The 14853-nt window shown below is 47.0% G+C and overlaps 1 protein-coding gene across 1 annotated transcript in view; it reads left to right on the forward strand.

Moving 5' to 3' along the window:
• Positions 1 to 14853, forward strand: part of fam166c (family with sequence similarity 166 member C) — a 64740-nt gene that overhangs the window by 32830 nt on the left and 17057 nt on the right. Inside the window, exon 3 of the mRNA XM_038798804.1 lies at positions 10208 to 10320. Within this exon, the coding sequence (XP_038654732.1) occupies positions 10208 to 10320 (113 nt within the window). The remainder of the gene's footprint in view (positions 1 to 10207; positions 10321 to 14853) is intronic.

The following is a 14853-nucleotide window of genomic DNA, read 5'->3' on the forward strand; positions in this document are numbered from 1 at the left end:
AACTCGCTGGTGTCTCAGCAGTTGGGGTGAATGACTGAATCCCTTACCACACAGAGGGCAGGTCAATGGCTTCTCACCTGTATGAACTCACTGATGTCTCAGCAGGATGGATGGCTGAGTGAATTCCCTCCTACACACACTGCAGGTGAACGGCCTCTTCCCGGAGTGAACTCCCTGGTATGTCAGCAGGTTGGTTAATTGAGAGAATCTCTTCCCACACACAGAGCAGGTGAACAGCCTCTCCCCAGAGTGAACTCGCTGGTGTGTCAGCAGTTGGGGGTGAATGACTGAATCCCTAATCACACTCAGAACTGAGGGAGTGCTGCACTGTCAGAACAGCCTTCTTTCAAATAAGTTGTTAAACTGAGGCTCTGTCTGTCCCTATTAGGTGGATGTTGAAGATCCCACAGCCATTATTTTGAAGAAGAGCAGGGGAGTTACCCCCGTGTCCTGGTCAATACTAGGGGCTTTTCACAGTAACTTCATTTGAAGCCTACTTATGAAATGAAAATCGCTTATTGTCACATTCCGCATTCGCCACATTCCAGCGCCTGTTTGGGGAGGCTGTTACAGGAATCGAATCGTGCTGCTGGCTTGCCTTGGTCTGCTTTCAAAGCCAGCAATGTAGCCCTGTGCTAAACAGCCCCTGACAATAAGCGATTTTCATTTCATTTCATGTGTCAAACTGAGGGAGCAAAGGATGTCAATATTTTTAAGAGAGAGACCTGGGCCAAGCTTTCCAGAGTCTGAACCCTCCCTGGATTCACTTCCTTTCCCTTCAGTTGCTGCAAGTGACCAATTGATGGTCAGAATGAAAAAAGAAATGGAAAGAGGGAGAAAAGAAAATGTTTTACTCACAGATGTTGGAGACAGGAGGAAGATTCCGTCGGTGTGAAAGCTCAATTATCACTCACACAAAGCCCGTGCTCTGATTGGCTGGAGAACCACAGTCCCTCCGGTCCTCAATCTTTTTTCATTGGTCAACATCTCAGCACGCAGATCAGGGGGTGGGGCCTTTCCCTGCATGTGAGGAGCTCTGATTGGCTGGAGAACCACAGTCCCTCCGGTCCTCAATCCTTTTTCATTGGTCAACATCTCAGCACGCAGATCAGGGGGCGGGGCCTTTCCCTGCATGTGAGGAGCTCTGATTGGCTGGAGAACCACAGTCCCTCCGGTCCTCAATCTTTTTTCATTGGTCAACATCTCAGCATGCAGATCAGGGGGCCGGGCCTTTCCCTGCATGTGAGGAGCTCCCCCTCCCTTGGACATGCGCAGTCCCGGGCCGCCCGCCCGTGCGGCAGATAGAGCGGTTTCCCCACCGCGGGGGAGTCTGGGAGCGCAGTCACCTCACCCTGACACAAGGTACATGTCGGTAGTCACTGGATTTGATTGTGACGCCCCCCCCCCCCCCCCCCCTTAGCAAAACAATTTGTTAAATTCAGGTGGAAACATTTAGGCATCTGGGTGACATTGGGGATGCTACTGTCATTATTTAATCTTTTTTTAAAATAATTTTAATTCAAATTTCTTTCAAAACATAACTTTTTGCATAACCGTTAACAACATTTAACATAACAAAATAAATGTTAACCATATATACAGAAAAAGGAACAATACTATGTAACAATTCCACCCCCCCCATCACCACCAAGTTGCTGCTGCTGCTGAACTTTACTGCTCTCCTAGAAAGTCGAGGAACGGCTGCCACCTCCGAGAGAACCCTGCCAAGGACCCTCTCAGGGCAAACTTTATTTTCTCGAGGCTGAGAAACCCAGCCATGTCCCCGACCCAAGTCTCCACACTCGGGGGCTTCGAGTCCCTCCACATTAATAGGATCTGTCTCCGGGCTACCAGGGAGGCAAAGGCCAATACGTCGGCCTCTTTCGCTTCCTGAACTCCTGGATCATCTGACACACCAAAGATGGCTATCTCTGGACTCGGCACCACCCGCGTGTCCAAGATCTTGGACATTGCCTTAGCAAATCCCTGCCAGAATCCCTTAAGAGCCGGGCAGCCCAGAACATATGGACATGATCTGCAGGGCTTCCCGCACACTTCGCACATTTATCCTCAACCCCAAAGAGCTTGCTCATCCTGGCTGCTGTCATGTGTGCCCGGTGGACCACCTTAAACTGGATTAAGCTAAGCCTGGCACATGATGAAGAAGAATTGACCCTGTTTAGGGCGTCCGCCCACAGGTTCACATCCAGCTCCCCGCCTAGCTCCTCCTCCCACTTGCCCTAAAGTTCCTCCACTGGGCTTTCTCTGCCTCCTGAAGTTCCTGGTTGATGTCCGATACCTTCCCCTCCCCTACCCAGGTTCCGGAGACCAACCTATCCTGTATCCTGCGTGGGGGTAGCAACGGAAATGTCACCACCTGTTTTTTGAGAAAGGCGCGTACCTGAGAGTATCTGAAAGCATTTCCAGGGGGCAAACTGAATTTCTCCTCCAGCACTTTCAGGCTGGGAAAGGTCCCGTCCATGAACAGGTCCCCCATCCTTTTGCCTGTCCTATGCCAGCTTTGAAACCCTCCGTCTATCTTGCCCGGGACAAATCTGTGATTGTTGCGTATCGGGGTCCAAACTGAGGCTCCCTCCACCCCCTTGTGTCTTCTCCACTGACCCCAGATCTTTAATGCCGGCACCGGACTGGAGGAGTAGCGGACCGGCGAGAACGGCAGAGGTGCCGTTACAAGTGCCCCTAGGCTGGTACCTTTGCATGAAGCCACCAATAACCACTCCTACATCGACCCCTCCCCCAATACACATTTTCTAATCATGGCTATGTTAGCCGCCCAATATTGGCTGCAAAGGGTCGGCAGCGCCAACCCCCCCCAACCCACCCCCCGCCGACTGCTCTAGGTACGGTCTCTTTACTCGCGGGGTTTTATTTCCCCATACAAATCCCGAGATGATCTTGTTCACCCGCTTAAAGAAGGACTTGGGGATGAAGATGGGAAGGCACTGGAAGACGAACAAAAACCTGGGGAGGACGGTCATCTTAATGGTCTGCACCCTCCCCGCTAGAGGTAGCGGGAGCATGTCCCACCTTTTGAAGTCCCCTCCATCTGTTCTACCAGCCGAGATAAATTAAGCTTGTGGAGGGCATCCCACTTTCGAGCCACCTGTATACCTAGGTACTGAAAGCCCTTCTCGACCATCTTCAGCGGAAGCTTTCACAGTCTCTTTTCCTGCCCCTTAGCTTGGATCACGAACATCTCGCTTTTCTTCTCGTTTAGTTTATACCCCGAAAAATTGCCAAAGTCCCTCAAAATCTGCATGACCTCCCCCATCCCCTCTAGTGGGTCCGAGATATACAAGAGCAGATCATCCGCATAGAGCGAGACCCGATGCTCCTCCCTCCGCAGGCCAGCCCCTGCCAGTTCTTTGAAGCCCGCAACGCTATGGCCAATGGCTCTATCGCAAGGGTGAATAAAACGCAGAGAGGGGGCATCCCTGCCTCGTCTCCTGGTGGAGCCTAAAGTATTCCGACCTCACCCTGTTCATGCACACACTTGCCATGGGGGCCTAATAGATTAGCTGGACCGAATCTATGAACCCCTCACCGAATCCAACCCTTCTTAGCGCTTCCCACAGGTACTCCCATCCCACCCGGTCGAAGGCTTTGTTATTATTTAATCTTGATGGGTTTCCCTCACTTAATCCATTGTAAGCAATATTGAGAACTGTGTGCTTTGATATCATATTTCAGAAATGTTAGGAATGATGTTAGCAATTGTCTGAAAATGTCAAGAGTACTTTGTAATCTTTACATCATATAAATTGGAATTGGTTAGAACCTATGCTGTCCGCTCAACATTGCAGAGGTGAAATTCCCATCCTTTGTTTCAAATCAGTTCCTGACCCATTTACCCCACCCTACTTTGGTGATTATGAACACACCTTATGCTCCTCTAAGCAACTTCTCAATCCTTGCTTTCTCTGTTCTACCACTGACAGCTGCCTGTTTAATCACTCTGGAAATCCCTACCCATTTCCTTCCTCCTGTTAAAAGCAGTCCTGCTGTAAGAAACCTGTTAAAAAGCCATTTCCTCACTGTTCTATTGGAGGCCTTAATGTGATTTGTCTGCATATGTTCCAATGTTGCACATGCTATGGTGCTCCCTTACATTTTTGTTTTGCTTGTAAAGTGTTATTTCTGGTTGCTCATTAAATGAAGTTATATTGAGCAATCTCGATATAGATGCTGCAATCTTTCTGATGTAGCTCATGACCTCAGACTGAAAACAAATCACCTCAGTTCACATTGAAGCGAAGACTCTCCCCAATTGTCCAAACTGAGCAGTGCAATTGATGGAGAGACAATTGGTTGCTGAAGAGAGGTGCTGGCGTCTTAGCAGATGGGTAAGGCTGACATTTTCTGCAGGTTTATATTGGCCTGTCAGTTTCTACAGCTTCAGGCCCTGTTGGTGCAGCGGAGACCTCCAGCTGGTACTATTAGTGTATATATAATTAACATGATCCATTCAGGGGAGAAGGGTGGTGCAGCAGCCTACGAAAGGTGCATCTACAAGAACGGCTGCAAAAAGTCCTGAGACTGAAGAGGTTTATTGTGAGATCATGAAGTTTTACTTAGGAATCAGTGGGGCGAGATTCTGCGCAAATGCGGAGAATCGTAAAGGCTGCCATGGGACAGGCCGTGACCCACGGCAGCCTTCACGGCCACTTCCGGGGCCGATTCTCCCCCCCGGGCGGGGCTAGGAGCGCGGCCCCGTGCATCACGGCGGCGCTGCCTTGACGACGGTCATCAAGGCCGCATGTCAAGCGTCACGCCGGCTGGCGTAGCCGATGACGTCAGCCGCGCATGCGCAGTTGGCGTCTTTCTCCTCAGCCGCCCAGCAAGACGTGGCAGCTTGATCTTGCCGGGCGGCGGAGGGGAAAGAGTGGGTCTGTTTTGGACGCTGGCCCGATGATCGGTGGGCACCGATCGCGGGCCTGTCCCCTCCCGAGCACAATCGGGCCTCTCATGGTGCTCCCATGCCAATCGGGCCTCTGGATGCCCCAAACGGGCATCTGGCGACCGTTTCACGACGGCAGTGAGCAGGTGTGTTTGCTGCCGTGTTGAAACGGGCATGAAGGCCCGGCCGCTCGGCCCATCGGCCTCGGAGAATCGCCGCTCGCCGTAAAAAACGGCGAGCGGCGATTCGTGGCGTGGGTCGGGGGTGAGGGGGGGGGGAGAATAGCGGGAGGGCGTGAAAAATGTCGGGAGGCCCTCCCGCTATTCTCCCACCAGCGTAGGGGGCGGAGAATCGCACCCCACAACTCTCCCAATGAATTTTTGAGAGTTGGGATGTCTGCAGTTATCTGCACAAAGCTACGCATTTTGCAATGCCACAAAATATAAAACAAATGGGATAACACTTATAAAGTTTCATGGGTAATGAAGCACTACTGTTTTGAAATATATGGAGCAGGAGAGAAAATTGGCCTAATAGTGAATGGATCGCCTGTTTTGTGTCACATTGCATTTTAATTTAATTAACTTTACAGAAAAGAAACTGGGCAGCGTTGTTAAGCTGTAAAGTCCATTCATCATGAGCCTTCTGGCATTGACCAATTTTATGCCTAGTTTAACCAGCACTGCCCATATAAATGTTGGCAGAATACAGAAATCTGTCTGCGATGGTGTCAAAAGTAAAGCAGAGGCAGTACCCTATTTACTCTTGTGAAAAATATCTTTGCCTATATTTTGGATTGGATTGGTTTATTGTCATGTGTACTGAGGTACAGTGAAAAGTATTTTTCTGTGAGCAGTTTAACAGATCATTAAGGACATGAAAATAAAATAAAATAAAAAGGAATAGGGAAACGACAGGTACACAATGTAGCTGCATGAACACTAGCATTGGGTGAAGCATACAGGGGTGTAGTGTTAATCAGGTCAGTCCATAAGAGGGACATTTAAGAGTCTGGTAACAGCGGGGAAGGAGCTGTTTTTGAATTTGCTCGTGCGTGTTCTCAGACTTTTGTATCTCCTGCCTGATGGAAAAAGTTGGAAGAATGAGTAAGCCAGGTAGGAGGGATCATTGATTATATTACCCGCTTTCCCCAGGCAGTGGGAAGTGTAGTAATGTGGTAATTTTCCAATCATTACCACTATAAAAATGACAATTTGGACATACCTGAGTGAAAATTCAGGTGGAACAGTCAGATTGGTTTTCTGTCATTTTGTGACCCATATCGTTTCCTTCTGATCCGTTTGAAGTTTTTCAGCTTCAATATGTATATGAGACTCGAATGGCACATTACCATCGTTCAGCCAATTACTTTGGAATGATGTTGAGTTATCACTTATTCATCTACCCTCCTACATAAACTGGATCTGTGGTTGCTAGGCTGTTGATTGAATTGCTTTTATGGAGCTCTGCATGAAGATTGCAAGGATAATCTATGCCTTCATTTTTTTTCTGTTTTATCTTTTAACTCTGCAAAGTCTTTGAAAGATGTTGTCACCCCTCAAATCCATGCCTATCTTTCTCGAAATTCCATGTTTGAATCTCTCCAATCAGATTTCTGTCCCTGCCGCAGTACTGAAATGTCTCTTACCAAAGTCACAAATAACATCCTGTGTGACTATGACAAATGTAACCTTACCCTCCTCGACCAGTCTGCATCCATTGACTATGGTGACCACACTAACCTGCTCCAGCACCCCTCAGCAGTCAGCCAGCTGGGTGCTCTTACCTGGTTCCATTTTAATCTATATAACCATAACCAGAAAATAACTTGCAATGGCTTATTTTCCTAGTCCTGCACCATTACCTCTGCTGTCCCCCAAAGATCTATCCTTGGCCCCTCATATTTGTCAGCCACATGGTACCCTTCAGTGCCATCATCTGAAAGCTCCTTGGGCCCACTGTCTCGAGAGACATGGGTGCATGTCAATGGATCACTGATTGGTTTGGCAGTGTCTGGATCTCTCTTTGCGATGCCGTCTCATGCCTTGCCAGCTGCTGTGTCTCATCGCCTCTTTTCACTCCCTCCTTCACTGCTGTCCACCAGCGTTGACAATCGCTGGCAACTTGCTCCCGATGCTTGTGGTCCATTTCACAGGACATCATGTCATGTTTGCAGGCATCATCAAACTGAAATGATGGGTGGCGAGTGAGTCCAGTGGCGAGCTTGTTGTACAATATATCCTTGGGGATCCTGCCTTCCATCATGCAGCTCACCCATGTCTAAACCAGCTCAAGTGCTGCTGGCTCAGTGTGGCGTACATGTTGGGGATGTTAGCTACCTCAAAGATTTCAATGTTGGAGATGCGGTCCTGCCACCTCATGTTGAGGATTCATTAGAGGCAGCAAAGATGGAATACGGTGAGACGTCGTTCTTGTTTGGCATCCATTGCCCAGGCCTCACTGCTGTAAAGCAGGTTACCGAGGATGGAAGCTTGAAGCACTCAAACATTTGTGTTTCATGTGGGTGCACCATTTTTCCACACCTTTTGGTCAGTCTGCACATAGCAGCAGATACCTTTCCAATGTGCCTGTTGATTTCTGCATGGAGAGATAGATTGCTGGTAATGAATGTTGAAGGAAGGAGAAATGTCTCGCCGGAGAATCGACAGCCCAGCGTCGGAGCGGCGTGGCACGTTTCTCGTGCCCCCTCGGCAATTCTCCGACCCAGCGCGGGATCGGAGAATCTTATCTTTATTTTCTTTTCAGAAATCACATTTTCTGTCAAAATGTCTCAGAACATTTGCCAAGAAATGCCACAGGATTACAAGTTGTTATTCTTAAATACTGAAGGATTTCTTTCTGCTAGTGGTCGATAATCACTCCACTTTTGAACATCAAAATAATGTTAATTATTTGCAGGTAAACCTTTTGTGTTTATAGTGTGAACGCAGAAAGTGTATCTCAATTTACGCTGGGCAGAATTTAATATGGACTCGAGGATATGCCTGACGTCCACCTGAAAAACTGATAGCACCCCTGCTGAACTAATCACTGGTAGCCCCGGGAGAATTAAGTTCCTAGTTGGCAATGCAAACCCTGCCGCCAGGGTTCCCATCACCCAGATGGGGGGGGGGGGGGGGGGGGGGGGCGGCGGCATTTAATTGCAAGACCTTCCCCAGTAAGGCGGAAATTTCTCTTCCGAGAGCTGCTGGCCAATCAGAAGCCGATATCTCTCCATTACCAGTAGTGAGTGTCAGTTATTTACTTCAACTTTCACAAAGAATCATCATTAGATTCCTGGAGAAAGGTAATTAAGGGAGGGATGGGGGCCATGGGGAGTGGGCGTTTCTGGCAAAGTGGGGGAGGAGTCAATAGGAGGAAAAGGCGAGTAGTGGATCCTTGTGGGCTCTCCCATTCCCAATACTCGGCCCCTCTGTCAGGCACCGAGTGCCTTTAAACGATGGCTCCCCTCACTGCAACCGCCCCTCCCACCCCCTCCCAAGGACTTCAATTAGCATCTGGGCAGGAAGACTGTTCCCAAGACAATTTGGAGCGGGGGCTATCCCCCCTGACCTTGTATCTCGCCCCCAGGGGGCATTACATTTCACACTGTTGTCATGTGAGAGTACCTTTAAGAAATGGGTGTTTAAGAAATGTACCTTTAAGAAATGGGTATTTATCAGTGATGTCAGAGTGTGGGCAGAGCTGGGGCTGTCTGTCAGCTTTAACTTTTGTATTAGGCTGATTGCTGCAGGGTGTGTTTTAGTTTCATTTTCAGAGTTGGAGCTGAAGCCAGACAAATCAGGTGTACTGTTGATCTCTCTGCCATGAAAAGACTATCTCTTGATCATTTGGAATTATAAATGTTTTCAGCAGTGAATGTAAACCTGATGTGCTTCTGTTAAAAGGTGTTTCTTTTGTCTTCTAGATGTTGTTTGGGAAGCTATTAAGGATTACTTAGTGCTGTATTCTTTGGGGGTTGTATTTGAATTGATCTATGTTTTAAAAAGGTTAACTTGATTTCATAGAATAAACATTGTTTTGTTTTTAAAAATACTTTTCTATTTCTGCTGTACCGCACCTGTAGGCTGGGCCGTGTGCTCCCCATACCACAATCTAGTAACAGTTGTGAGTCAAGTGAACTCCATGATACACTTTGGGGTTCTCTAAACCCTGACCCATAACACTATCTTTCCATAAAATTTGTGCAGCATTCATGACCAAGTTTTAGATTCAATTTCTCATGCTTGCCACACTGCTTTCCAAACATTAGCATTGGCAAGCTTCTATCCTCTGTACCCAGAAATCTAATATACAGGGGGTTAACATTACCACATGATAACAACACAAAAGATCTGGAGAATTAAGTGTCAAGTTCTATTCACATTACATTTCATTCTGGGTGTACTTTCTTCTCAATTCCTATAAATTATTAATTTTTAATTTTTTAAATTATACTTTTCCTTTCAAATATTTCAGATTTTTGGTCAGGAAACACTGATTTAAAATATTTATACAATGAAATTATAATGCCAGACCGAGAAGAATAACATGGCCCAGATTTTGCAGGGCCTGAGGGGTGGCGAGGACAGGTGTTGACGATGAATTGTCGACATTCACCGTCGCAGAACCTGAGAATTACAGAATTATTACCGCACAGAAGGAGACCATTTGACCCATCTTGTCTGCACCGGCTCTTCAAACAAGCATCATGACTTAGTGCCATTCCCGTTTTTTCTCCCGTACCCCTGCATATTAGTTTCAATTGTGATAATCCTCAAATGCCCTGTTGAATGCCTTGCATGAAACCTGCCTCCACCATGCTCCAGGCAGTGCATTCCAGACCCTCACCGCTCGTTTCACATCATATTTGCTTCGTTTACAAATCACTTTAAATCTGTGCCCTCTCGTTCTTGATCCTTTTTACCAGCGGCAACAGCTTCTCCCTACCTATTCTTGCCAGCCCCCTCATTTCCCCCCTGAACCTGATCGCAAGACTCAATCACAAATTCAGTAGATTGAGAATGCACAGATTAGTCTTGCAATCCTGAAGTTGCTGTCTGCCAATCAGTGCTCTGTCACAGGAATGCCTTCGCAGCTGTCTGAAAAATTGAGCCTGTCATACTGTCGAATTCAGGTAACAAAGAAAAGGTTGATTTTCACAATTTTGCAAAAGAAAATCATGAAATGGCAAATTGCTAGGAGGACACAGACATTATATTTATGTCGCGGCAAAGTGGGAACAAGAAATAAACAAGAAATAAATAAGTTATTTTTTTTTAACTACAGCTAGCCCAGCAACACCGGGAGAACTACAAGGATAAGACAGGCACAGTACGCAGAGTGGACCATTTTGTAATGGCTGGAACAGAAGTGGACTCATTCCCTTGTTTACCAAATATGTGAGTATGAGCAGGTGGAATGAACTCAAAGTGAATTATTACAGTATCATTTAAGCAGATCATTGACTTAGCAAAATTATGTTAACAAACCTCTCACTGTTTGGGATAAATTGGGATGAAGAAAAAACAGAAAGTCAGATTTTATTTTCTTCCACACAATAGCATGGTTCAGTGTGCTTTACACTCCCTCATGTACTTATAAATTCTAACGATCTTCCAAATACATTTTACATCTACCACCGGAAGATACATATATTCCATGAATAAACGAGGCCTCCTTTGTACAGGAACATGGGCAGTTCAGTTGGTATAATTGGAAAATCGACACGGGCGCTGAGGTCCCAGGTTCGATCCCGGATCTGGGTCACTGTCCGTGTGGAGTTTGCGCATTCTCCCCGTGTTTGCGTGGGTTTCACCCCCACAACCCAAAGATGTGCAGGCTAGGTGGATTGGCCACGCTAAAATGCCCCTTAATTGGAAAAAATGAATTGGGTACTCTAAATTTATATTTAAAAAATTGGAAAATCTCAACTCAAATAATGGCTAGATGGCAGTCCCATGTGATTGTAGACTACAGCAGTGTTATCATGGGTATAAGGATCCTCCTCTAAATCCCTGTTTGTCCTTTTTTCCACATTTTAATTTCTGTTATTTCAATTTTTGTACATGGGTTATTTAATGAGTCTCTGCCTTTAAAATGGACTTCACCTTTAATTCGAGGGCTGGTAAACTGAGGATTGATTTATGACCTCAGGCAAGGCAGGTTGCAAAGAGCTGTTTATATTTTGGATCTGCAGATTCAAGGGAGATCAGTGCTGACACCTCATGGCCAATGGGCTGTTTCGGATTGTCGAGCCTTATCAATGACCCCTGTGATTAGTCGGGGTTTTCTCTGGAATGATCTTTCCTCTGACTGTGTTTTCTCTTTTACTTTCGATTTGACGTCAGACGTTGGGGGGTTACAGCTCTGCCCTCCCTTTCATCTAATGGATTATTCTGAAGATCCAAAGTAAAGACCTTTCTCTCTCCACAGTCAGACTGAATTGCAAAGAAACCCAGCCCAGCCATCAGTTAAAGGCAGGGTCAGTTGTTTAAAATCTTGTGTTGGGAACCCTGTTCTTACCTCAATCATTCTGGCGCAGTTGGAAACCAGTAAGAGTTGAACAGGCTTGAGGCTGTTCATTTGAGTGAATACCCAGGGTGGGAAAATTAAAGTGCCTCTCCAGAGGAAAACCTATTTTCTGGGCGTATGGACAAGTATTTCTACCGAGGGACCATCTCTAACTGGTGGCTTCAATCCATAAGCATCATGGAACATTGGAACCAAGAATGCTCACCTTTCATTTCATTTATATTCCTATTATGTTACCCCTCCCCCTTCCTCTGTGTATGTCTGCCTTGTGTGTGTTTGGGAGAGGGTGGGACGGTAGCAAGTATGGGGAGGGGGGGGGGGGGGGTAGTAGATTAACAGTCCATTACTCTGTTATAATTATTGCATATTTTCACTTTGTTCCTGTTATAAATAAACAGCTATTGTGTTCAACTTACAAACCTGGTGGCTTAATTTATTGAGAAGTCCAGGAGGCCAGGGATTCGGTAAATTTTATACAAATTGGGACTCCGGGGTCTATGGGGCTGGAATAAACTGCACACTAGCCCAAGGTGCTGTAACATGGTTTGTTGCTGATTTATTTATAATTATTGAACCATAGGATGTTGTTTCCAGCTTGGTAACTTGCTCAGGCAGTTTAGAGGGCATCAAAAGAGTTATGTGGTGCTGGAGTCACATGTAGGCTGGGTGAAGTTTTCATGCTCTTTACATGACGGACTTCAGTGAAGCAATTCAGTTTTTAACTATAAAATGGAAGTTATCAAAATTAATTTTTCACCAAATGTATTGAATTAAATTTCAATGGTTGTGTTATGTATCTAGGAATGCATTCTTGCTGGTTCTGTGTCCTGTGACATGTAGTGACATCAGCAGAGCATTTGCGCAAGCTTTGAACAGATCACCATCTTGATTGTTTGAGCAACACCCTTAATAATCCTCTCATCGTGTTTAACAAGAATCCAGAGTGTGCGGAACTCCCTTTTCTCTTTGCGGCAACAAAGAAATATAACATGATGCTGTGATAGGATTTGAGAGCTTTCATTATCTATGTTAGGGACGGGTGACAAAATGATCCTTACCTGCTCAGTTGGTGAAGGAGCACAGAGTGATCTGCAGATTGGACTCTCCAAGATGCGAGGCTGTTATCTGGTCTAACAGTATTTTAATGCATTGAAAGCATTGTAGTGCTATTAGTATGCAAATATTGCAAAAGGAGCATTTTATACTTTGCATTAGGAAGCTGGAGAAAAACATTTCAATCAATTAAGCTTCTGATAACAATGACTACTAATGCTGAACCATTAGATTTTCTTCATTGCCTCTTTGCTCTGTGGTGCCCCACAGGTTTGGAAAATATAATTTTTCTACATTAGCCAATCTGAAAGTCCTAGAGTGGGATTCTCTGATGGCCGGTGCCAGGATTGGAAAATGTGATTGGGCGGAGAATTGCCCGTCAGCCAAAAATTGTGGCTGTCACCGCCTGACGGAATGCAATGCATGCTACTCTGCACGTATAGTAAACGCCATTGGCATATCAGTAACGGGCCCGACCCGGTATTCTCCTAGGCTGCTGCAATGCTCCGCCTCCGCCGGGGGGGATTACCGATGGCGAGTTTCACTTGTGGTTTTAAAAATTAGTGAACAGGCGCCACGGCGGCTGAGAGAGGGAGAGGAGGTCGGCCATGTTCCCAGAGGCGCAACTGTGGGCTGACGGTCCAGCAGGCTGCTGGTGGGAATCTGCCAGGGCCGGAGTGTGGGGGGGGGGGGGGGGGGGGAGTAGCAGGGGCAACCAGGGGATGAGCCTAACTCTGGAATTCCCTCATCACACCTCTCCACCTTTCTACTTTGTTTTCATCCATTAAAACACTTCTTAAAATCTAGCTTTTTGACAAAATGTTTGGTCATCTGACCTAATATCTCCTTTTGTGATCATTGTTTGTTCTATAAGGTTCCTGTGAAGAGACTTGGGCCGTTTCAATTTGTTAAAAGTGTTATATGAATATCAGTATTGTAATGTTTCATACACTTCTGAAAACAGGTTTTTACGGGAGAGTGGCCATTTATCTGGTTTTGTACTGGTTAGTTTGGATTTCAATGCATCCGGCACCATTCCATTATCAGACACCCTTAGTTAGGTTCTGTATTTTGAATCTCGTTATCTTGAATAATGCCTGTATCATGGACCATGATGGGAGACAGTGGGGGGGGGGGGGGGGGGGGGGGAGGCATGCAGCAATGGTTCCAGGAACGGGTTGCTGTGACGGGTGGGATGCTGAGAACAGGTTGCAGTCAGATGCCAAGGGCTGGGGGCTGGGACCGGTCGTAGTTGAAGGGTGGAGGCTAAGGAAGAGGCTGGGGACAGGCTACAGCAATAGAGAGGGAGCTGAGGAGGTAGGCCAGCAACAGGCGACAGTGGAATAGTTTGGGGAGGGGGATTTTGGAGGAGGATCAGTCCACTGGGCTGGGGTGACCCCAGGATCTGGGGTGTTCAGTCACGGACCGCCATTGCCACGGCCTGCAAGGCAGCCAAATTGCTGTGCGCCCCACTGACCGCCCACCGGGGCCCGTGGTTGCCCAGAGTGACTACGGCTGTATGGGTGCCCCGACCTCACCAGGAGTGCGGGCAGAGTGCCATGGGAATGGCCGGTGGTGGGTATGGAGATGAGCAGAGCAGGGGGAGGGGGGGGGGGGGGGGGGGGAAACATGCGGGGGTAGGGGCTGCAGTGCAGACCAGGGCCACTGAATAGCCCATTGGACCTGGTTGGGCATAGAACATAGAACATAGAACGATACAGCGCAGTACAGGCCCTTCGGCCCTCGATGTTGCACCGACATGGAAAAAAAATCTAAAGGCCATCTAACCTACACTATGCCCTTATCATCCATATGCTTATCCAATAAATTTTTAAATGCCCTCAATGTTGGCGTGTTCACTACTGTTGCAGGTAGGGCATTCCACGGCCTCACCACTCTTTGCGTAAAAAAACCCACCTCTGACCTCTGTCCTATATCTATTACCCCTCAATTTAAGGCTATGTCCCCTCGTGCTAGCCACCTCCATCCGCGGGAGAAGGCTCTCGCTGTCCACCCTATCTAACCCTCTGATCATTTTGTATGCCTCTATTAAGTCACCTCTTAACCTTCTTCTCTCTAACGAAACAACCTCAAGTCCATCAGCCTTTCCTCATAAGATTTTCCCTCCATACCAGGCAACATCCTGGTAAATCTCCTCTGCACCCGTTCCAAAGCTTCCACGTCCTTCCTATAATGAGGCGACCAGAACTGTACGCAATACTCCAAATGCGGCCGTACTAGAGTTTTGTACAACTGCAACATGACCTCATGGCTCCGGAACTCAATCCCTCTACCAATAAAGGCCAACACACCATAGGCCTTCTTCACAACCCTATCAACCTGGGTGG

This window comes from Scyliorhinus canicula, chromosome 6, assembly GCF_902713615.1.
Source record: "Scyliorhinus canicula chromosome 6, sScyCan1.1, whole genome shotgun sequence".
In the NCBI taxonomy this organism is placed as follows: domain Eukaryota; kingdom Metazoa; phylum Chordata; class Chondrichthyes; order Carcharhiniformes; family Scyliorhinidae; genus Scyliorhinus; species Scyliorhinus canicula.